Source organism: Capricornis sumatraensis, chromosome 1 (genome assembly GCF_032405125.1).
Source record: "Capricornis sumatraensis isolate serow.1 chromosome 1, serow.2, whole genome shotgun sequence".
NCBI lineage: Eukaryota > Metazoa > Chordata > Mammalia > Artiodactyla > Bovidae > Capricornis > Capricornis sumatraensis.
In genome coordinates, this window is record NC_091069.1 from 177004803 (window position 1) to 177027171 (window position 22369).

General features: G+C 49.8%; 1 protein-coding gene across 11 annotated transcripts in view; it reads right to left on the reverse strand.

Moving 5' to 3' along the window:
- Positions 1-21985, reverse strand: part of TNK2 (tyrosine kinase non receptor 2) — a 40376-nt gene extending 18391 nt beyond the window's left edge. For 4 of the 11 annotated variants that reach the window (XM_068985546.1, XM_068985515.1, XM_068985537.1 and 1 more), the window contains exons 1-2: positions 6909-6962; positions 683-863 (exon numbers count right to left, since the gene is read on the reverse strand). In XM_068985546.1, coding sequence (XP_068841647.1) covers positions 683-863; positions 6909-6962 — 235 coding nt within the window. Of the gene's footprint in view, positions 1-682; positions 864-4270; positions 4386-6908; positions 6963-21834 lie in introns of those variants that run through there. The other 7 variants (XM_068985530.1, XM_068985507.1, XM_068985521.1 and 4 more) reach the window with 2 other exon arrangements.
- Between the last annotated feature and the right edge of the window lie 384 nt (positions 21986-22369).

A 22369-nucleotide genomic window follows, 5' to 3' on the forward strand; every position in this document is an offset into this window, starting at 1 on the left:
GCATTAACTGTCAGTTCTCTAGGCTACAAGCAGCGTAAATCAGTATTTAAATTCTCACATTATCACTTATTTAGCTATTTTAGGCTGAATGCACTAAAAAGTTGCTAATGAAACAAGAAACACCATGACTTCCAGAAGCTACAGTCAGTACTTTAAGGCTAAACACATGGGGCGGGTTGGGGAAGTTAGCCTATAGAACTGTTGATCTTTGTAGGAGAGACGAGAGAAAGGGAAAGATCAGGAGAAAGGCAGCAATCCATCTGAGGGTTTTTATCTTTTCTTCTCCATCGACCTCCAGACACTAGCCCTCCGGGTGTTAAGCACAGACTCAATTCTACATTTACAAATGAGGAGGAGATGGAAGAAATACAGCCTACCTATGTCTGCACAAACAAAATTCAGTGTGTAGTTAATCCTGAGTAGCTGGAAATTTAAGTCAGACTCCTCCAACTGCAATTCACCTTCACCACTGCACACTCATCGTGCACAGCGTCTACTGATACCCCTCTGCCCCACCTGGGGAGGTAGGGGGCCGGATCTTGGAGAGGCAGCGAGAGCTCTCAGCTCTGCCGCTCCACGGAACAAAGCAGGGAGGGCTCTTCCACGAGGCTGGCAGTTCTAAGGACAAACAAGGTAACTGGTCCATGGGGTGACGATGGGCGAGGCCAACACCCCCACCTACCGGGCCGGCCCATGCCAATCTTCTCCAGGTCCTCGTTCTTGACATACTCAAAGTGGGACAGGCGGGTGACGTTGAGGTCGTCGCGGAGCCGCAGGAAATACTGCTGGAGCTGCACCTCGGACAGCAGCTCTAGCAGCCAGCCCGTGCCCTCCTCCGGCTGCATGCTGCTGCTCCCCAGCCTCTGTGGGAACAGAAGAGCTGCTTAGGGACTGCAGAAGGAAGGGAGGTAACATGCGGCCCTGCTACTGCCCTGGGCTTACCCACATCCTACTGTGTGCTGCAGGGAAGTACTCAAACCCCCTTCCTGCTCCCCAGAACAGCCGTACGTGGTAAGAGCCTACAGCCATGCCCTGCTTCCTATGGCAACAGGGGTAGAATTGGGGTGCCTGGGACATGGCCCGGGCCCTGAAGTCAGGGTCTTACTCCCCACATCTGTCACCTGTGGTCGAGTGACCTGAGATCAAATTCTGTCCTCTGGTTCCCCACTGGCTCGACTCTCCTGGCATCACAAACTCTGTAAGAATCTGATGAGAATATCGATTGTGTCTCCAGGAAAATACACACATTCTTATTCATAATGTTCTACTTAAAAAAGTTTGGGGGGGGGGCGGTGCAGTGTCCCTTGAGACCCATCCATGAGCTCTGCAGATCTGAGGGACCCCACAGGGACTAGATGAGCTCTAGCATGTTCCTCCCAATGCCTGACATTGTAGGAGCCTCTCCTCTGGTCCAAAAAACACTCCCCAGGCACCACACAGAACCACAGGAGGTCGGAGGGAAAGAGGGGTGGAGGCCGGGGCGGGCTCGCAGCCGCAGCCCAGGGAGGCAGTGTGGCTCAGCTACAGTCAACAGTTGTCACAACAGGCTGTGGCCCAGTGGTGTCAAAGCTTTTCAATTTTTAAAAGAAATACCGGAAATCGGAATCTATGTGTGAAATCTCACCATTAAAAAAAGTTTGAGGGACTTTGCCTGTGGTCCAGTGGTAAAGAATCCACCTTCCAAGGCAGGGGTCTCGGGGTCAAACCCTGATCAGGGAACTAAGATCCCACATGCCGTGGGGCAGCTAAGCCTTAACTAGAGAGAAGCCTGTGCAGGGCAACAAAAATCCCACGTGCAGCAACTAAGACTCGACATAGCCAAGTAAATATCTTTTAAAATTTTTTGAAAAGGTAATAAAGGCACATGTGAAATACCAAAAGGCACACAGAAGCCATAATAAAGTCTCATCCCCACCTGTTGCACAGCCACCTCACCCCCTTCCCCAAAGTCAGCTGCGTTAATGACTTTTACCCATTCTTCCAGACTTGTTTTCCCCCCACACACATACTCACCCATTACCCACACCATTCTGTTCCTTGTTTACACTTGACATTAGATCTTTCTCCTGACTTCTGAACTATGTCAACTAATTCAAGTTTGAAGTATATACACGCAAGCACGTGTGTACACTGTGCTGGCCAAACAAAACTACGTGCAGGTCACAGTCAGGCACAGGGCCACCAGGGAGTGGGCTCTGGCCTACACTCCTTGGGGCCCAGAGAATGAGGCCAGCGGCACCCACAAAGCTAGGCAGCTTGACTCATCAGACATCAAACCCATCCTGGTCTGAGTAAGACCCTCTCAGAGCTGAGGGCTTGGCCCACCCCTGACCTGCGTTCAATCCCCGCTGAAGAAGACAGGCACCAGGGCAAAGGCCAGCTGCTCCGAGAACCCCTCCTCCCCACTGGGAGGCAGGCTTGTGCCCCCAGCTCTCCTCTCAGGTCACTCTGGGAGAGCAGGAGCTCACAGCCCGGGCCCAGGGCAAGCCTCCTGCCCCCACAATTCCCAGCGGAGCTGCCAGCCCAGTGCCAGGAGCTCAGACTTTCCCAGGCAGCCCTGGGCAGTACAAAGAGCCACGGACAGAAACGAGACGCCCTCAGTTCAAACCCTGGCTCCTCCACCAAGGCGGCGGCCCAGAAGGGGGTTTCCAAACTGTAAGCCCTAACTGTTCACCCACATGGTTCTCAGGAGGGCTGGGTAGCCCCCTTAGAGAACATGTCTGGCTGTCAATATGTTGGGGACCGCTAGTGGCAGTGAATGGGTGGCTGGGATTCTCATACAGTCCCAAATCCCATACAACTTAATTTATGCAGGTGAAAAACTTAAAATCATCTGAACAGAGAATCAAATTCCATTTTACACATGAACAAGAAAATATTTTTGCAATTTTAATATAGACTGAATTTTCCTAGAATGGAACTGCTGTTTAAACTGAGGAGAAACTGGCCTTTTGCTTTGTTTGGAGCTGAGAGGTTGTCCACCATTCAGAAAGAGGTCACTGCAGACAGCCCATCCTTACTATTTCAAATGTCTCCTCTCAGTCAGCACTTGCCTGACAACATCTTTGCCTCCATGCTGGCTCTTCCTGAGGTCTTAGCATCTGACTGCTTCATAACTGTCCCACTGCACTCACATAGTAGAATATATGAGATGTTACAACTGATTTCCTTTCAGTTTTCTTTTATATTACAGGAGGCATTATGTTGATTGACTACACACATAGGCATGTGCTCCTACACACAGAATAAACAGGCTGTATTTCTATTAATTTTATTTAAGAAAAACAAAAATAACTAACACTTCAACTACAGTTAACCAGATGCTGGGCACAGTTCTAAGCACTTAGCTGATTAACTCACTTATCCTCAACAAAGCCATCCATTACAAACAAGGGGGTATGGACTTAAAGAGAACAGGGCACCACTTCTTTCCAGAAGAAAACGCCAAAGGACCCTTGTGAAAATCACTAACCCAGGCAGTGTCTCTCTGTGGAGTGACCAGAGGAGGCCAGCTTGTGCCTCCATCATCACTACCTGGTCCCTGGAGCAGAGTGATCCCACCCCCTGCACGGCTGAGCCTAAGATGAGGCTGGCCACCAGAGCAGGTGATCTGAAGACCCCCATCGCATCCTCCCCAGTCCCCAAGTCCCAGGGCTCCAGGCCCTGCAACCCTACACTCCTGGGGGCAGGAGGCAGCCACTCCTGAGAACAGCTCAAAGAACTGCCCTGTGTGGTCAGGGCTGGGGGAGACCCAGGGGCCCCTCCCCTGAAGAAGTCTCTGAGAAAGCACAGTCTGGCCTGTTCCTTTTTCCTGAAACACCAGCTAACAAATCTCCCTGCTCCCCAACCCTGGGAACAGGGCTGCTCTGCGTGGGGGGGCCTGTGTGGGAAGATGGGAGAGAACACTGGGATCCCGGGGAAAAGAAGAACGCAGCCAGGGTCCCAGCCCTGGCTCTACCCCCCAGCCCAGGGTGACCCTGGACAAGTCCTCCCCCGAAACCCCACCACCAGCCCGTGTCTTTGCTTCCCCCAGCACAGCCCAGTCTACACACCTGTGTCTGACACGTGTAGCTCTCGTGGCTGGCACACACACTTCCCACACAACACTTTTCTGACACACTCGTCACCAAGAACGCAGCCGCCGGAGCAGAGAAGCCCTGAGCCCCTGTCGAGCCCGCCCCATCCTGCTCGCTGGCCCGCAGTGCAGGGCTGGCTCTGACGAGCTGATGCAGTCCCGGCTGTCCACTCCCGCCCCCAGCCCCCCACTCACTGTGTACAGTCTCCGCCGGAGTCTGGCTAGAAGAGGGAACGAGAGCTCGAGGCCCGGGAACCGACGAGCTGCTGGCATCTCCACGGAGGCGGACCCACCCTGACCAGGTCACCGGGGCTCTGGCCCAAGAAGTGGGGGGGGATGGGGAGCAGTGGTCTCAGCTCCTGAACTGCAGGTACTGCCCAGAAGGGAGGTTAGCCAGAGGTCTGCCCCAGAGGCCCCCCAGAGCCCACACCAGGAGCGGTGAATACAGCAGAAAAATAGGGTGGTCCCCTTTGCCCTACTCTACAGCTGCTTCCACAGCTGGACAGCCTGGCAGGAGCGAGTTAGTTCTTCTCTGGGGTGGCTGTAGCCTGGGTCCTCTGTCCTGTCTCTCTGTCTTCTCTCCAGTGCAGTGGTCACAGCTCAGCCCTACTCCCGGGCTCCCCCACCCAACTGCCCGCCCTCCCTCCGCCTCCCTCCCTCCCCAGCTGAGCAGCTCTGACACTGGCTGAAAAAGGACCTTTCTGAATCACTGCCAAGAAGGCGGCGGGAATGGGGGGACTCTTCCTCCCAGCCACCCGCGCTGCCCCCCCCACCTCCACATACACAAGGCCCCCTGTCTCTGGCTTCCACCCCAGCCCCCATAGTCACAGACAACTCCTGGGATTTTAGGGTGGGGGCCATATCAATCAAGCAGCAATATACAAAGAGGCCCCCATATGTGCTTGTGTGGGGGCTCTGAGGGCTAGTGAGGGGGCCTGGACACCAGAAAGTCAATCCTGGACCTTGCATGCAGATCCTTCAGAGACCCTCCCCCATCTCCCAGCCCCAGCCTTGGCTGGGCGTCTCCTGGCTCAGGCCCTAATGCGGCCCTGTTACCCTGGTGCCCGACGGAAATAGGAGTCTGGCAGCCTGCCAGAGTGGGGCAGTCCAGCCAAGGGTGGGTGGGGGTGGGGGGGACAGTGAGGAATCTCCACCCCCTCCCCTGGGGTTCCCTTGTCTGCTATGCACATCACCCAGGATGCCGCCTCCCCAGACCAGCTGGCCAAGATCCAAAGCCCCCTCAAAAAAAACAAATACGCCCCTAAAACCTGTGATGGCTCACCCCAAAACTATAGGACTCCAGGCTATAAGATGTCTCCTGAACAGCACCTACATACAGAGACACAGCCCCAGCTAGAGGGAACTGCGTCACTCCATCAACCCCCCTGGGCCCCCCACGTTCCTAGAGCTGACAATTGATCCCTCTGGCCCTCCTCAAGGATGCCAGCTGCTCTTACACCCCCCTCACTACAGCCCCCAGACACACCTGACAGCTGCAGGAAGTTCTCTCAGGCTCCCTCAGCCCCCACCCTCAGCCATGCCCGGGGAGCCCCTGTTTCTTGCACACTGCTCTCTTGTCCCTCTCCAGCTGGCCACCAGTTCTGGGAGCCCGAGCTGGCTGGTGGAATAGGCAGCTGGAGTGAGAGTTTTGGGGAGTCAGCATCCCAGGCTCTTTCTAGGGCCTCTCTCTCAGTGCTTGACCTTCCTGGCAAGGAGGTGCTTGAAGGCACAGACGTTTCCTGATTGGACCCAAGGCAGGGGGAGGGGGAATGGGACACCCCCAGCAATCAGTCCCTCTTTCCCATCCCCCTCTCATCCCCCACTACCCAACACTTATGATGCCAGCCAGGTGCAGCCTCTCCTGGGTCCCAGTGAATCACCAGTCTTAGAATGGAATCACAGCTAATGGACAAGAGGAGGTCAGGTCGCGGTCACACTAGAGCTAATTTTCCCCTAAACTCTGGCACACAATGCCCACAGCACAGAGAAACCTATTACCTTCCTCCCACCAAGCACCACTCTGAAGGAGACCCAGGCACCTGACTTACAGGGGACAATTTAAGCAGGATCACTCCCTCTGTCGAAAGTTGGGGGAACTACTGGATTGGAAGGGCCGAATTGAAAATTACAACCGCCCAGAAAGATGTGTCCCAAACTCACTGGAACCCCAGACCTGATTCTCCCCTTGCAAGTCAGGTAAGAACAAGCCTCAACAACTTGCTCAGCAATCCAGCTGTAGGAGGCTGTGAAGAAAAGCAAAGCGTGGTCAGGGGTCAAAGCTCAGACCAGCTCTGGACCCCTTTCTCCCAGCCTTGGAAAACAGCACCCTTCTTCCCCAGCTTTGTCCTGTCGGTGACTGCCCTCTATTGGCCAAGAGAGAAAGTGCTTGATCTCCAAGGGTAAGGGAGGCAGACCCATAAACACCCTGATCATATTTTCCAAAGCAAACAGGGACATTTGGCTTAATATGCAGATTCATAAAGCCAGTAAGAGGGAATGTCCAGGCACACGGACTCTGTGTCCGTGTAAGACTAAATCCATATCTTGGCAGCGCTTCCAGTGCTCCCATGCAGCACTAAGGCAAGCCCAAAGGGCAGCTTAATTGGGTCCTAAGGACTCAAGAGACACTGAAGCAGATGTCAGCAACAGGAATTCACCACTACTGACTTTCCCATCCTAACCCACACACAAACACACCACCCTTCTTCACCCGGCCTCCTAGCCCCCAGGATCTGTCCTGGGGCCCAGAAGCAAAGACACCCCTCACTGCTGACAGGCTGCCCTTAGCTCACCAGCAGGCGACGGGGTCCCGGCTATCTGGCTGCCCCTTTACCTGCGGTTCCTCCTCGGCCCCAGTCAGGCGCTGATATGCCGATCTCTCCCCCATGAAATCCAAACTCCCGGCTTTCGGGCCAGAGAGGGGAGCAGAGCCCTCCCGCAGCCCCCCACCGCTCCAGCGCACCGGCAGCGTCACTGCCCTGCGTCCTGAGGGGCCGGGCCTCCGACATCCTTCAGAAGGAGGGCAGGGGCCGTTATAGCGCCTCAGCCAGGGGAAGGCCGGGTCCTCTGCCCCACATGCGCCCCACATCTGCCACCTGCAGCCCGAGCAGAGGGGGTTGGTTAGCGGCCTCTCCCGCTGTGCCTGCGGCTGCCCTTCCCCCAATCCCGTGCCCAGCCTCCATTCCAAGGAGCCACCTCTCCGCAGAGCAGCGCCACCAGCTGCCCTCTCGCCCCGACCCAGAGAGCCAGGTGGGGGCCCGCACCTTTACTGACCACAGACCCACAGCTCCCCTCAGCCCCTGGCCGCCTCCAGGACCTCAGAGCCACCGGTCAGGTCCTGGGAATTCAAGGGCCCCCATACTCCATGATAAGGAGGGGAGTCCATCCAAGAGCCCCTATCCTGACTCAACCAGAGACCCCTCCCTCCAGACCTTGGGGCCTGAAACCTCTCCTTCCAGCCCAGCTTCTACCTGGCTGCAAGAATGCGCCCACCTGGCAGGCTCCGCAGTGCACCGCCGCGGCTCCGCACTGCCGCTCCGCACTCCCAGCTAACCTGCCCAGCCCACTCCTCGCCGGCTATGGAAGCCACGCCCCCAGCATCCGCACAGGGAAGGAGACCGCAGGCCACCGCAGCCCCCGCCTCCGTCTCCCGGCCTTGACTTCTCCCTGCTGCCATCCCTCCCGGACCCCACCCCAAGACTATGCTGGCCCAGCGCCAGGGAGCCCAGAGCCTTCAGGGCTGGGGAGAGTGCTGGGGCTGACCTCTGTGGCCTCAGAAGAGTGCAAGTACCCACACTTCATGCTGGAGGAGCTGCTCCAACATGAGTCCAACGGGCAGTCTCCCCAGTGCCGCGATGAGGACAGTGCCAATGGAGGAAGGCCCACTGCAGAGGCTCCCTCTCCCTCTAGCCCGGAGGGCCCCAAGGTGCCACATGCACACCCTCTCATTACGATGGCATGTGAAGCATCCACTGACTCCTCAGCACCAGCTATTTAGGGCTGAGCTCAAGGCACCCTCACCCCTTTGGGGACTGAGGCAGAGGAGGAGGCATCAACACACACCACTTCAAGACTGAGGAAAGAGACCCCAAGTGGGCACCAAGTGAGATCCCATAAGGCTCACTGTCTTCAAAAGTTCCTTCTCCACCGTGAAGCATGTTGGTACAGGGGATGACCCTGCCAGGGTACGTGTTGTTAGTCACTCAGTTGTGTCCAACTCTTTGTGACCCCATGGATGGTAGCCTACCAGGCTCCTCTGTCCATGAGATTCTCCAAGCAAGAATACTGGAGTGGGTTGCCATTCCCTTCTCCAGGGGATCTTTCTGACCTAGAGATCGAACGGGGTCTCCTGCATTGCAGGCAGATTCTTTACTTGCTGAGCCACCAGGGAAGCGACCCTACCAGGCAGGGTGCTTATTCTAGGCAGAAGCTCCTCTGCTCCTACTGCAGGTCTCCAGAGCTCCAGAAGGCAGAAACTGGTTTTGGGAACAGCAGCAGGAACCCAAACTCAGGAGACTGTGGAGAGAGAGAGGCTGAAAAAGATGCCCACGCATCCCTTCTCCAGGTTGGATAAAGGGTCCGATCTAAACCATTGCCCCTTCCTGCTTTCTCCCTGCCTCTTCCCTTCCTAAATCTCTTGCCTCCTACTGCCATCCTGTTACAAGACATCCACAAGATCCAAACTGCCTCTCGGGTTTGGGGAATCCACCCCACAGGTACACCCCGTGATCAACAACTTGGCCCCTTATCTCCAAAGGGAGCCAATGATGGCCAGGAACCAGCCTGCCTCTGCTGTCCCCTCCCCTCCCCTCCCCCAGGCTCTCCTACAGCATCAGTGGAGTGACAGATCCACACTGAGGAGCAGACGTGACATGTAATTTCCGGCCAGAGGATTTTTCCAAAACAATCTACCGTATTCTCGGGAATATATGCCAACCCCACCTCCAGGCCAGCCCTCTCCCACCTCTGCCTTCCCTCTTCTCCAGGCTCTGGAGAGAAGATAACATATAGGAGAGGAGAAAGAGTGTGTGGGGTGGGCGGGGGGTAGGTTATGGCTCTTCTTCCGACCTGCGGATTATCTTGCCTCCACATGCTAGCCCCACCAAGCCCAGTCAACTTCAACTCACCCCTCTGTGTGCAGGGCCTAAGCTTCTGGACCAGGGCCAGGCTGGTTCCCCGTGGGACTTCATCCCAGAGGAACTGCATCAGGAAACCTCACTCCTTCAGGTCATCCCAGGTCTGAAATCACACTGGTCTGGGAGGAGGCTGGCCACAGGCCAAGGGAGAGAAGAGGGTGATTCAGACACACACCATGGCTGTCCACACCCTCTCCATCTCCAGGACACAGCGACCCACTCCCTTCCAGGGGAGCTTGGCAGCTGAGGTCCTGGGACAGTCAAGGCTGAGGCATATTTGCCAGCACTGCTGGGCGCACAGGCCTTGAGTCTAACTAACCCTGAAGGTTCTTCACCCTTCTCCTTTAGCTGGTGGTATTTCCTAAGACTTTGAAACTCTCCCTTCCTTCTCTCTGTACCTGGGGGGTGGCGGTTGGGGGTCACCTCCTCTCCTCCCAGGGCTCCGATTAGCCCCATGTGCATTCCTGAGCTCCTGAAGCTCTAGACCTGTGTTTCCAGACATGTCCAGCTGGCTCTGCCAGGGGTATGCAGGGGTACCACACATGTCTACACTGAGCTCAGCCTCCTCCACCTCAAACCAAGCATGTGCTCCTGTCTCCGGACTGAAAATGTCATAAGCCAACGCCAGCCACCTAGGCTGGAAACCTCACCCTGGGCTCCCAGACCATAACTCCCTACTCCCCCATGGGGCAGACCATAAAATCTGCTCTCTGCCTCCTCATTCTTCTTCCCATCAATCTCACTGGGACAAGAGTTAGAAAGAACCTGAACTGAAATCTTGGTTGTATCTCTCTCTAATCATTTGGGCAAATGACAACCCCTAAGTCTCAATTTCCTTATCTGTAAAATGGAAATAAACAGTGCCTCCTGCATCAAGTGCAAACTCAGTGAGGTCATGAATAGCACACTTGGCACAGCATCTGGTACATAGTTCCCTACAGTTACACTGTCATTTGAACACAGGTCTGAAGTTCTTTTCCTGCTTACATCCTTCTGTAACTCCTCACTGAGCCAACCACAAGGCCCTTCAACAATCCACCTCTCGCATATTTGTCCACCTCCACCCCTTTTATCATTTCCTTCAAATGTCTCCATATTCCAACCAAATCAAATAGCCTTTCCTGGCTTAATGTCTTTGCGCTAAGCTTTGTGATTTACTGTCTACATCAAGAACTCCTACACATCCCTCAAGACCCAGCTAAAACATCACTTCCTTTGTAAATTCCTATTTCCTATTCCCAAATGGTTATTTTTTTTTACAATGCTTCCTATGTTATCTTGTTAAAATATATTTGAAACCAAAGTGGCATATCACATAATAGCACACATGGAAAATAGTTAAGCGAATGGAAAAAAAATGTTTAATTATCCATCATGTTCTGATTCTTTAAGGGTCACTGTTTCTGTACCACTCTGTATTAATATAAAATTATATTGAGGGAGCCCTACATATGTACCTCTCTTGTGGTTTGTACATTGTAAAATAACCATCTGTTTATGTCACCCTGAAGGAAGAATCTGGCAAGGCATAGGTGGTCAAGAGAGTTCGCTGAAAAGGACCTCAAGCCTTTGTGATGGACCTGTCTCTATTCCACTGAGCTGGTGCCACCTTATGTCCAGTGAACATCAGGAATAAGCCTGGTTGCCCTCGTTGGCTCTGGCTTTGCTCCGCTCCCCTCCACACCCCTACCCTCCGTCATTATTTCTAATCCAGAAAACCAAGTAACTCTGTGGGCAACCAATCTCGTCACAGTTACCCCCGTCCCAGAACTACTAAGCTACTTTGCTCCCACAGAGCTACTTCAGCCCCGGGGGAGAGCACAGCAGTCCCTCAAGACAGAGGGGGAGTTTTGACTGAAGACTGCCTTCTCATCAGACTGGACGGAGATGCTGAGGGAGGGAGAGCTGGGGTACAGGATGCTGCAGGGTTGACTGACGGGAAGGGGGTCTGGGTTGTCAGGCATCCCAGCCTCAAAGAGAGAGAAAGGACAGGGACAAGGGAGTGAGAGGGTGGGAAGGCAGGGCGTGGAAGCCGGGGCACACACACCAGGTCCAGAGACCCTCCTATGCCTCATCTCCTTTGACTCCAACAGAGAAGGAAGTGTAACTTCCAGAAAGCAAAGGGAAGAAGCTGACTAAACAGCACAACACGGGCCCAGGCTGAGCCCAGCGCCTCCCCATATCTATCAATTTGGGCTTGAACAAATTTTGTAGCTGTTTCATGCTCCCTCAGTTGAAGACTGGTGTGCCAACCATGACACCCGGAGAGAGGACACAGAGTCCTGACACATTCCTGAGGCATCCCTCCCCCACATATAAACACCACCCGCGTGTGTCAGTGGGTGAATTCCAGCAGCTGTCTAGGGCTCTTGCACACACGCACCACACACGCCTGAGTGCCAGGGCTGGGATGCAGGCCACTGCAGCAAGCTGCCTCTCGGCACCCTCTGGCCCAAGCATCATCACGGCACCAAGGCCCAGAAGTACAGGCTCCTGGGAAGAGATGAAGGATGAGTCCGGCTCCCAGCAGCCAGCCACTCCCAGAGCTCTTCCAGGGCTGGTCCCGCTCGGGCCTCACCCCACCCCCAGCCCCTCAGCAAGAGCCTAGAGCTGAAGGGGCCTATTGTTGGGGCCTGGAGGTGGGGTGGGGAATAAAGCCAGGGCTGTGAACTGGAGAGCATTTACTCTGAGAGCAGGACTGCTCATCCCCCTGGGACCATGTCCACAGCAGAACCCTAGGAACTACGAATATCCAGCGCAGGGTGGACTGCTGAACTGGGAGAGGAGGAGTCCGAAGGTGGGAGGGAGAGAAATGTCAGGGACTACATAATATTTTAAGGTCGCTTAAATCCCACCCATTTTAGCCATAAAGAAACTGAGACCCTGAGAGGGAAGGACCACGCCAGATCTCAGGCGCCTTAGAAGCTGTCGTAGGGAATGGATCCCTACGAGTGAGGGGAGATCAACAGTTCAGAGCAACGGTGATTCCCTTCTAGCCACGAAGGGGCAGCCTGGCCAAGGTCAGGGGCCTGGGAGGAGAACCTGCCTCAGTGGGAGTCACAGCATCCAGGCGACAGGCAGAGACGGAGAACCTGGAGTTCTCACCTCCAGCAGAAGCCTGTGGCTCCCAGAACCTAGAGGTGCTGAAGGAGGGCCCAGACCAAACTTCTCCACACCCGCCTCCTCCAGTCACTCACCACATACCCACTATGTGCTCACCCGATGCTAGGTCTGGGGGAGTGTGACGGAGAAGTCACAGCCCGGGTCCTCAAAAAGACACTGTGGCAAGTTCTTTACTAAAAGCTTTCATTTTTTATTGCCTGAATAACCTTCCCCCTTATTACCCTACATTATCCCGGTTTTACAGATGAGGAAACTGAGGCTCTGGAGACATGACCAGGGTTGTGCAGGGAGTAAGAGGTGAACCAGAACTCAGTCCATATACAACCGGACACGACACAGCTTGGTTGGAGGGTTGGGGCTCATGGAGGGCAGGACTGGGTCCTATTTGTTTATATTTAACTGAATGAATTCATGGATCCTGGGAGGAAGTTTAAAGAGGGGACAGAGGTTTCAGGAAAAGACACATGGCACACATGCACATAATTCCACTTCTTCCCAAAACCCTACTGAGGCGGCAACCGTCGAAAGAGACACTTTCTGAACGGCAAAAGTCCCTAAGGACAGGAAGAGGAGTAGAGGAGAAAAACCACAACAAAGCTTCAGCAGCCAGAAAGCGGATGAACCAGTGGCTACGGAGAGCCGACCTGAGAAAACCCCCAATCTCAGGGTGAAAAGTGCCTGACTGCCCCCCACAGAATCCTCAGAAGACCTGGGAACGAGCAGCCCCAGAAACCTCTAGAAGAAGAACAGGAGACAGAGAGAAGTGCTAAAAATACACAGGATTAGTTAAAAGCTGTTTAAGAAGCAGTAAGACCCCTCTGGACTCCCTCCCCAGTACAAAGCCACTGGGTGGCTGCCCTGGTACCACCCAGCAAAGTCGGGACTTTCCTTCAGAGGTAAACTGCCGGTCCCTGACTGGCACAGCAGGCTTGGCTGAGAGCCGGGTGCCGTGGCCCTAAAAAGGAGAGCACACACAGATGTGGCAATTCTAGTTGCCCTTCTCCCTTCCCTCCAGCAACCAGGAGCCAGGCCTCCATCTCCTACCAGAGGACAGGGGTATCCTTTCCCGAGACCCTGATCAGGCAAGAAAAATACAAAGAAACCAACCCTGGAGCCCCCCTCAAACTGTCCAGCCAGGTCATCATACGAAGAGGCCCGGTCAACAAGACCACCCAGTGCTTATAGTCAAGAGTAGACGACAAAAAAATTTTCAGACGCCCAAGCAAAGCCTCTAACATGGAAGGAAGAAAAACACAGAAAAAAAGAGCTGAGAAGAAACAGACTACACAAGAGAAGAAAATTTCTGACAGAAAATGCTCATTAATATCCTGAGAGAGACAAGACATTTTATCTTGTCTTCTTATACAAAACAAGAAGAGGATATTATTTTTTTTAAAACAAGGGGAATAAGAAATTACAAACAGGACAGGAGACATAAAAAATTCAACAGACCCATCACCACCTCTCCCAGCAATCTTGCCCTGGCAGTAGGTGCTTATAAATTTGTTCAACAGATCTATCTGCAAATCTATTTGTTGAATAAATAATTGAGGTACTATTTCAAACTTTAATGCCCATACAGATCACCTGAGGATTCTTGTTAAAATGCAGATTCAGATTCCACAGATATGGGGTAGGGCCTAAGTTCTGCATTTCTAACAAGCTCCCAGTGATAATGTGCTGGTCCTTAGTCTACACTCTGAGAAGCAAGGGTCTCTGCTAAACTCTGGAGCAGTGGTTCTCTGCACTAGCTGTGTATTAAAAAAATCACCTGGTGGGTAGGAAAGTGTCAATGTATGGGTCCCACTCACTGAGATTCTAAACTTGCTCCAAGTGAGATTTAGGCACCATGTCGGTAAGTCTCTTCAGATGAATCCAGACTGGGGTTGAGAACTGCTGCTCTGGAGAAAGTCTGTAATTGTGCTAATCATTGGTCCTGGCCAGAACAGTCATGTTTTCAAATATTCTCCCCCACTGACCCTGACCACTCTCAGAAGGCCCTTCTCATCATGGCCATGAGAACCAGTTTACGGGACTACTTACTATTCCGATGATAATTCTCAACACTAAATCCTATCAATGTCAGTTGATGGAAAAACCATTCTACTAAATTTCTAAGAAATTCATTCTGAAAATTTCTTCCTTAGATTCACATACTTCTCTTAATTTTTCTAGTTAAAAAAAATCTGAGTCTTAAAATGTTAGCAAATTAAGTCCTTTAAAAAAAAAAGGTGTTTCTTATTTTTAGTGAAATATGGATAATTCCCTAGCCAAAAATCCTAACCCATTCTTCCAATATGTCTATTAAACTTAAGGTGAATTTAGTAGTTTTCTGTCTATCTCATCCATGCCATGGGATAAAATAACACCAACAGAGATTTTCTGCTATCAAAATTGCTAAAATCACAACAGAAGGGATGGAGGAAAAAGTACAGGGAATTGCCACAATGGAGAGCAAAAGTTCACACCAAAGCTACATAATTAAAGAATATTGGAGATGAAGAAAAGACGCTATAAACTTCTGGGCAAGGGAACAAAATAAGAATTGGGAATGACTTTAGACATCAATGTTAACTCTGGAACTTAACAGCAATGTTTTTAAGATTCCAGAGCAACTGCCAGCCTGAAAGTGAAAGTCACTCAGTCGTGTCCAACTCTTTGTGACCCTATGGACTGTATGTGACCCCATGGACTATACAGTCCATGGAATTCTTCAGGCCAGAATACTGGAGTGGGCAGCCTTTCCCTTCTCCAGGGGATCTTCCCAACCCAGGTCTCCCAAATTTCAGGCGGATTCTTTACCAGGTGAGCACAAGGGAAGCCCAAGAATACTGGAGTGGGTAGCCTATCCCTTCTCCAGCAGATCTTCCCAACCCAGGAATCGAACCGGGGTCTCCTGCATTGCAGGCAGATTCTTTACCAACTGAGCTATCAGGGAAGCCCATTTCCAGCCTAGATCTCTATATTCAGTAATTAAGTGACTTGAGTGACTCTGAGACTGGCAAGGTCTCAGAATAATCTACCACTCTATCACCCTCCTCTTGGGAAGCTATTGAACGATGTGCTATACCAAACTAGAGAATAAACCAACAAAGGGGAAGATAGGAAATGGGAAACGCAACACAGAAAGGCAGTGATGGAAATGCCCAGGATACTGAAAGGGAGAGCCCAGGAGGACAGCTAAGCATCAGGGATAGAGAGCAATTAATCCATGCTGTCAGAGCACAAGGTCTGAAAGAGACTTCATCAGAAAGGTGAATTTGATAGAATTCTTAAAAGAATTGACATCCTGAGAAATTTAGACAGCTAGTGGAGAGTCTAACTGAAAGGTACATAGCTGCTGCTGCTGCTAAGTTGCTTCAGTCATGTCTGACTCTGTGCGACCCCACAGACGGCAGCCCACCAGGCTCCCCTGTCTCTGGGATTCTCCAGGCAAGAACACTGGAGTGGGTTGCCATTTCCTTCTCCAATGCATGAAAGTGAAAAGTGAAAGGGAAGTCCCTCAGTCGTGTCCGACTCTCAGCGACCCCATGGGCTGCAGCCCACCAGGCCCTGCGTCCATGGGATTTGCCAGGCAAGAGTACTGGAGTGGGGTGCCATTGCCTTCTCCGGCAAAGTACATAGAAAACTAAGCAAACAAGAAAAGTCAACTCCAGGAAAAACAAAAAAGTGTGCAGGAAAGGAAAAGTCACGGTTCACTACATCATACCATAAACAATGCATAGTACAGACTGATGAAAAATGAGATACATCCAGAGGGGATGGATTGGAAGATGGGAAGAGTAGGGGGTGGTAATGAGAGAATTAAAGTAAAATCCCCATCTTTGGCCAAGACAGAACAATATAGATCAGACTTATCCTCCTGACAGAGAAAACAGAAAAATGGACAAAATATACAAAATGGTTTTGAAGACACCGTATATCAAGATACAAAGACCAGTGATACCTAGGAGAGAGGAAAAGAGAAGTCAGCCCTATGAGTTTCCAGGCTACCGAACAGGGAACTAAAAGCCCACAGATTCAAGAAGCTCAGTGACTCAAACACAAAACACAAGAAAACTATATCATTGCACATCATAACCAAATTGCTCAAAGTCAGTGATAACATCTCAAAAAGTAGTTGAGAAAGGCAAGGGAGACATGCTACATACAGGGAACAAAGATAACAACAAATTTCTTGCAGAAAACAATGGAAATGAGAGGACAGAGGCACTGTGTCATTAAAACTAGTGATTTAGAAATCTATTCCACTGAAAATATCAGTTTAAAATAAAGACTAAATAAACTGTTTAAATAAATAAAAGCTGAAAGAATTAGATACCAGCAGACCTGCACTACAATAAACGTTAAGAGAAATCCTTCAGACAGAAGAAAAATAATACCATATAGAAACATGTGTGTGTGAAAGTTGCTGTCATGTTCAACTCTGTGCAACCCCATGGACTGTTGCCCACCAGGCTCCTCTATCCACGGGATTTCCCAGGAAAGAATACTGGACTGGGTTGACACTTCCTTCTCCAGTATAGAAGCATAGATTTATGCAAAGAAATGCAAGAGCACTGGAAATGGCAACTACATGGTTAAATAGTTAACATATTTTTCTTACTGTTCAAAATACTTTAAAAGATAAATTAACGGTTTAAACAAAAATTTTACCATTGCTGCGTGGGGGGTGTCACATGCATAAATAAAATTTCTGACAATAATTGCGTAAAGGAAAGAAAAAGTGAAAATGTACTATTTTATGGTTCTTACATCACTTGAAGGCAGACTATAATAAATTAAAGATGTATATCATGAATCCTGCAGACATTACAAGGAAAGAAAACTAACCTCATAAAGACAGATGCAAAAAATCTTCACAAATTCTTTAGAAAACAGAATTCAGCAACAAAAAGAATAATCATCCTGACCCAATGGAGCTTGTCTCAGGAATGCAAGGTTGATTTAGTATTTGAAAAAAATTAATGCATGACAATTCCACACATTAACTAAAAAAGAAAACCCTATGATCATTTTTATAAACACAGAAAAAGACATTTGACAAAATCCAACATCCATTTCTATGGATTTTCTAATAAAAATCCCAGTAAAATAAGAATAGAAGGGGGAGCTTCTTCAAACTGATAAAGATCACACATGAAAAACTTAAACTATTCATAATGGTGAAATACTGAACACTCTCCCCTGAAGGTCAGGAACAATATATCCAATCTTCCACTCAATATTATACCAGAGGATTAGCCAGTGCAATCGGGCAAGAAAAAGAAATAACAGACATAAAGATCAGAAAGGAAGAAGTAAAACTGCCTGTGCTAGCAGATGACATGACAGTCTATGTCTAAAATCCAATGGAAGCTACAAAAAAGCTACCGGAACAAGTCTGTTTAGCAGGTGGGAGGATATGAGTATATAATATTCAGAAGTAAAAAATTGGAAATTGAAATTTAAAAAACAACACCATCTTACACCAACATTGTTGGCAATAGCAAAAGGTCGTAACAATCATTGATTGATGAATAAATGAAATGTAATATAGTCATACAATGGATGACTATTCAGCCTTAAAAGAAAACAAATTCTGACACATGCTACAACATGGATTAACCTTGAATACATTACGATAAGTCAAAAGAGCCAGTCACAAAAGGACAAATACTGTATGAGGTATTTAGAGTAGTCAAATTCATAGGGACAGAAAGTAGAATGCGATTGCCAGGGGGTGAGGTAGAAAGAGGAATACAGGGGTTGATTAATAGGTACAGAGTTTCAGTTCTGCAAGATAAAAAAAAAAGTTCTGGAGATGGATGAGAGCAATGGTTGCACAACAACATAAATGTACCTAACCCTACTGAACTATACACTTGAAAATGGTTAACATGGTAAATTTCTGTTGTGTATATTTCACCACAGTTAAGGTAGGTACATTTTTAAACAAAATGCCAAATTCCATTAAAAATGCCATTTATAACAACATCAAAAATATGCAATACTTAAGGATACATCTGACAAAAGATTTAAAAGGTTTGTACACTGTAAACTACAAAACACTGGTGAAACTCAAAAATATAAATAAATACTGTGGTACACATTGTGCATGGGTCAGTTTCAATATTCTAAGATATCAATTCTAAATAAACAGAAATATACATTGTTCATGGGTCAGGTTCAGTATTGCTAAGGTATCAGTTCTCCCCAAATTGGTCTATAGAGTCAGTGCAATTCCAGCAGGCTATTTTGTAGAAATTAACAAATGGTTCTAAAATACAAATGTGCAACAAACCCAGAATAACTACAGCAGTTCTGAAAAGGAAGAACAAAGTTCAAGATCTTTCCGTGATTTCAAGACTTATCATAAAATCTAGTGATCAAGATAATGTGGTCCTGGGATAAAGATAGAAAAGTTAGATCAATGGAACAAAACAAAATTCACACTCAGATCTACACATACACAACTGATTTTCAATAAAGGTACAAAGACAACTCCATGGAGAAACAAGTCTATTCAAAAAATTCTGGTGAACAACTGGACCTCCACATGCAAAAAACTGAACACCCGGCACCATATACTAACCCAAGAATTAAACCCAAATAGACCATAGACCTAAATGTAAAATCCGTAACTATAAGAGTTATAGGAGAAAACCATCATGCTTTTGGTTAGGCAGAGTTCTTAAGACACCACTAGCAAAATTCATAAGAGAACACATTGGTAAATTGAAGTTCATTAAAATTTAAAACTTTGGCTCTTTGAAAGACAGTTAGGAGAATCAAAATGCAAACCAAAGCCCAGAAGAAAATATTTTCAAATCATATATCCCATAAAAGGCTTGAATCCAGAATACAAAAGAACGCCCAAAACTGAGAATGGAAAAAACCCACACACAATTAAAAAATGGGTAAACAATTTGAACAGACACATCACCAAAGATAAACAGATGGCAAATAAGCACATGAAAAGATGCTCAACATTAGTCATTACATAAATGCAAATTAAAACCAAAACGAGATACCATTACAGACCTATTAGTGTGTCTAAATTTAAAGAGACTGACAAATGCTGACAAAGTAGCAAACTAGAACTTTCATACACAGTTGGTGGGGATGTAAAATGGTACAACCACTGTGGAAAGCAGTCTGGCACTTTGTTAAAAAATGAAATGTACATCTACCATATGCTCCAACTATTCCAGTCCTAAGGATTTATCCAAGAGAAATAAAAGTGTGTGTCCATACAAATACTTATACAAATGTTCTTAACAGTTTTACTGTAATAACCAAAAACTGAAAACAACCCATCAGGAGGTTAATGGATAAAGAGACTGTGGTATGCACATACAAAGGAATACTACTCAGCAATAAAAAGGAATAAGCAATTGATACACACAAGAACATGGATGAATCTCAAAATAATTATGCTGACTTAAAAAAAGCCAAGCCAAAACAAACAAACAAAAATACTGTATGATTCCATTTACATAAATTTTAGGTAATGTGAACTAATGTGTAGAGACAGAAAGCAGACCAGTGTTATCTAGGGAAGGGGGATGGCAAAGGAGGGATAGGCTGAATGGATTACCAAGGGTCACAAAAAACTTTGTGGGGGGGCAGTTTGAAAATAATGGGTATATTCGTTATCTTGATTGTGGTGGTAGTTTTACAGGTATATACAAATGTTAAAACTTATTAAATTATGTTTAAAATATGTTCCAATATGTTCCTCAATAAAGCTGTTATTAAAAATGAAAAAGCACTTCATCTTCCAGAATATAACACAGGGCAGGGGAATAATCATGGACTTCAGGGACACAGGAAAAGGTCTGGGAGCACCAACCCCTCCTACCTAATGCCCACTCCCATGGCTCCTAGGAAGGTGGACGCTAGGTTGGCAAAGGGTCTGAGCCCTCTGCACTGAGGACGCTGTTGGGAAAACAGCAGCCCACCTCACAGAGGAGGAAACTGAAGCCCAGAGACATGACCTTGCCTCAGAGGGTTACATAGCTAGTAAATGGTTTAAACCCAGACCTGCCAAAGTCCTCTTTCTCTTCATCTACCACAAATTCAAGAATCAACCTGAAAAAGGGTAAAGGTGTGCGCTTGTGTGTCTGTGTTCAGAACAATTCTCTCCACTGAAGCCAGAGAGCCAGAACCAGTCTGGCCATCCCAAAAGAGCCAGACTCCTTGGATACAGCAGCTGAACTTCCGGTGCCTGAGTGTTTGTGGTGGCAGGATGACAGGCAGGCGTGGGATGAAGCTGACAGTCAAGTCTGGGTTTGCATGGGGAGCAGGCTAACCGGCTCCTCCAGCGGAGTTGCAGCAGCTGCCTGCTGAGGATGCCACCACCACTCCCCATGCCTGATAGAAAAGGACTATCTCCACCCAGTCCGGTTGGGACAGGGGTTCTGGGGGCCATCTGACTCAGAGCCACTCCCTGGGCTGGGGCAGAGATGGGTCTTGGCGATGGTCCTGAGATAGGCAGCAATTTTGCACCCACCTCTGCCTGAGGGCTAGAGAAGCAAGAACCCACACAGTGCCAGGTAAGAGATGAACATCCCTAAGAGGATGAGGCCCACAGATGAACCACCAAGTCCCTATGGGGCAGGAATGAACAGCCTGGCACCCAGACCATGAAAGAGTCAAAAGGAAGCCAAATTTAGCCCCCACCTCTGCAAGCCCTACCTCTAAACCGGGCTAGAAGCTGGCCCTGACTGGTACAGAACTCATGATGCCACAGCTCAGCTGCTCATCTGTCCACCTCCTTGGGGCGGGGCTGAGGTCTGGGCCACACAGGATGCCCAGAGTCTAGCGATGCAGATACCCCTCCTCTCCCTCATTTTCAGACTGCGGTCCTGAGAGCCCACACGGAGACAGGGCCTCACCAGTGGCTCTCCAACCTCCTGCCCACTATTTATCCTTGGCTCTGGGCCCTCACTATTAATCAAATGTGACAAGAAGGTGTGGCGGGAGCAGGTCAGGCTCGTGCCCAAGTCACTGGTTGCCACACTCATCTCAGCTCATGTGGCTACAGTTACAAGATAAGGTCCTGTCCTTGCAATGCTGCCCCTTCCCTTTTTTGGAATGTGATTTGAGGACGTGAGGCAGCCTGTGCTGACTGCACCACCCCAGCTAGGGCATGAAGCACCCCTACCTCCACCGGTAGTTGGCTGGGGGGGGTGGGGTGGGGGGAGCTGATTACTTCCTCTGCAACCTCACCCTAGGGCTACCACTCTCTTCCTTCTGCCCAGGCCTGGCAGTCACCCAGACAGTCTCACCACCAGTCTAGACTCTAAGGAAATGTCCCATCACTCCAGTTGGCACAAACAGTGCTGGGGGGAGGGGCCCTGCCTTGCCGTTGAAAACTGCACTGCTTGGGTCCTCTCCAGGTTTAAACACGGGGAATGAAAAAAAGGCAGTTCGGAGACCACGCTCTCCTGAGATAATTACAGCCCCCTCCTTCCAAGCACATCAATTCCAACTGAGAACAGAACTGGGCTTCCTTACCTGCTGCCTTCCACTGGCTCACTGCAGACACTGCTTCTATGATGTCCCAGCTGAGGTGGCAGAAAAGGACCCAGCAGGACTCTGCTTGCTACCGGGCAATGGTTTCCATCGCCCCCAGGTTCGCGGTGCTCTTCTGCTCCCCTCTCCCCAAGCCCCTACATTCTGCGCTCACCTCGACCCCGGCCCGGCCCGGCCCTGGTGCTGAGCAGCCGGCCCGTGGGTTACCACCTCCTCCTCCGCCTGCGCCTCCGGATCCTGTGCCCCTCAGGGGGCCCCTCCCCTTCCTGGGACCCCTTCCCGTCCAGGTATGTTTCCTGGACAGCCCGCACCACCTGTCCCTCCTGTACCCCAGGTAGCCAATTCGCTTCCTGCACCCCCAGACGTCCCTCCCCCTCAGGCCCCCGGGGCCCCACTGGCCGGGCCCTCCCCAGCAGTTCGAGTCTCTTGCGACGGGCCGGGACCGCTCCCAGGACCACCGCCTCCCGTCTGAGGTGCCCGCAGCTCTCCCAGTACTGCTCCCCGGAACTTTCGAGCT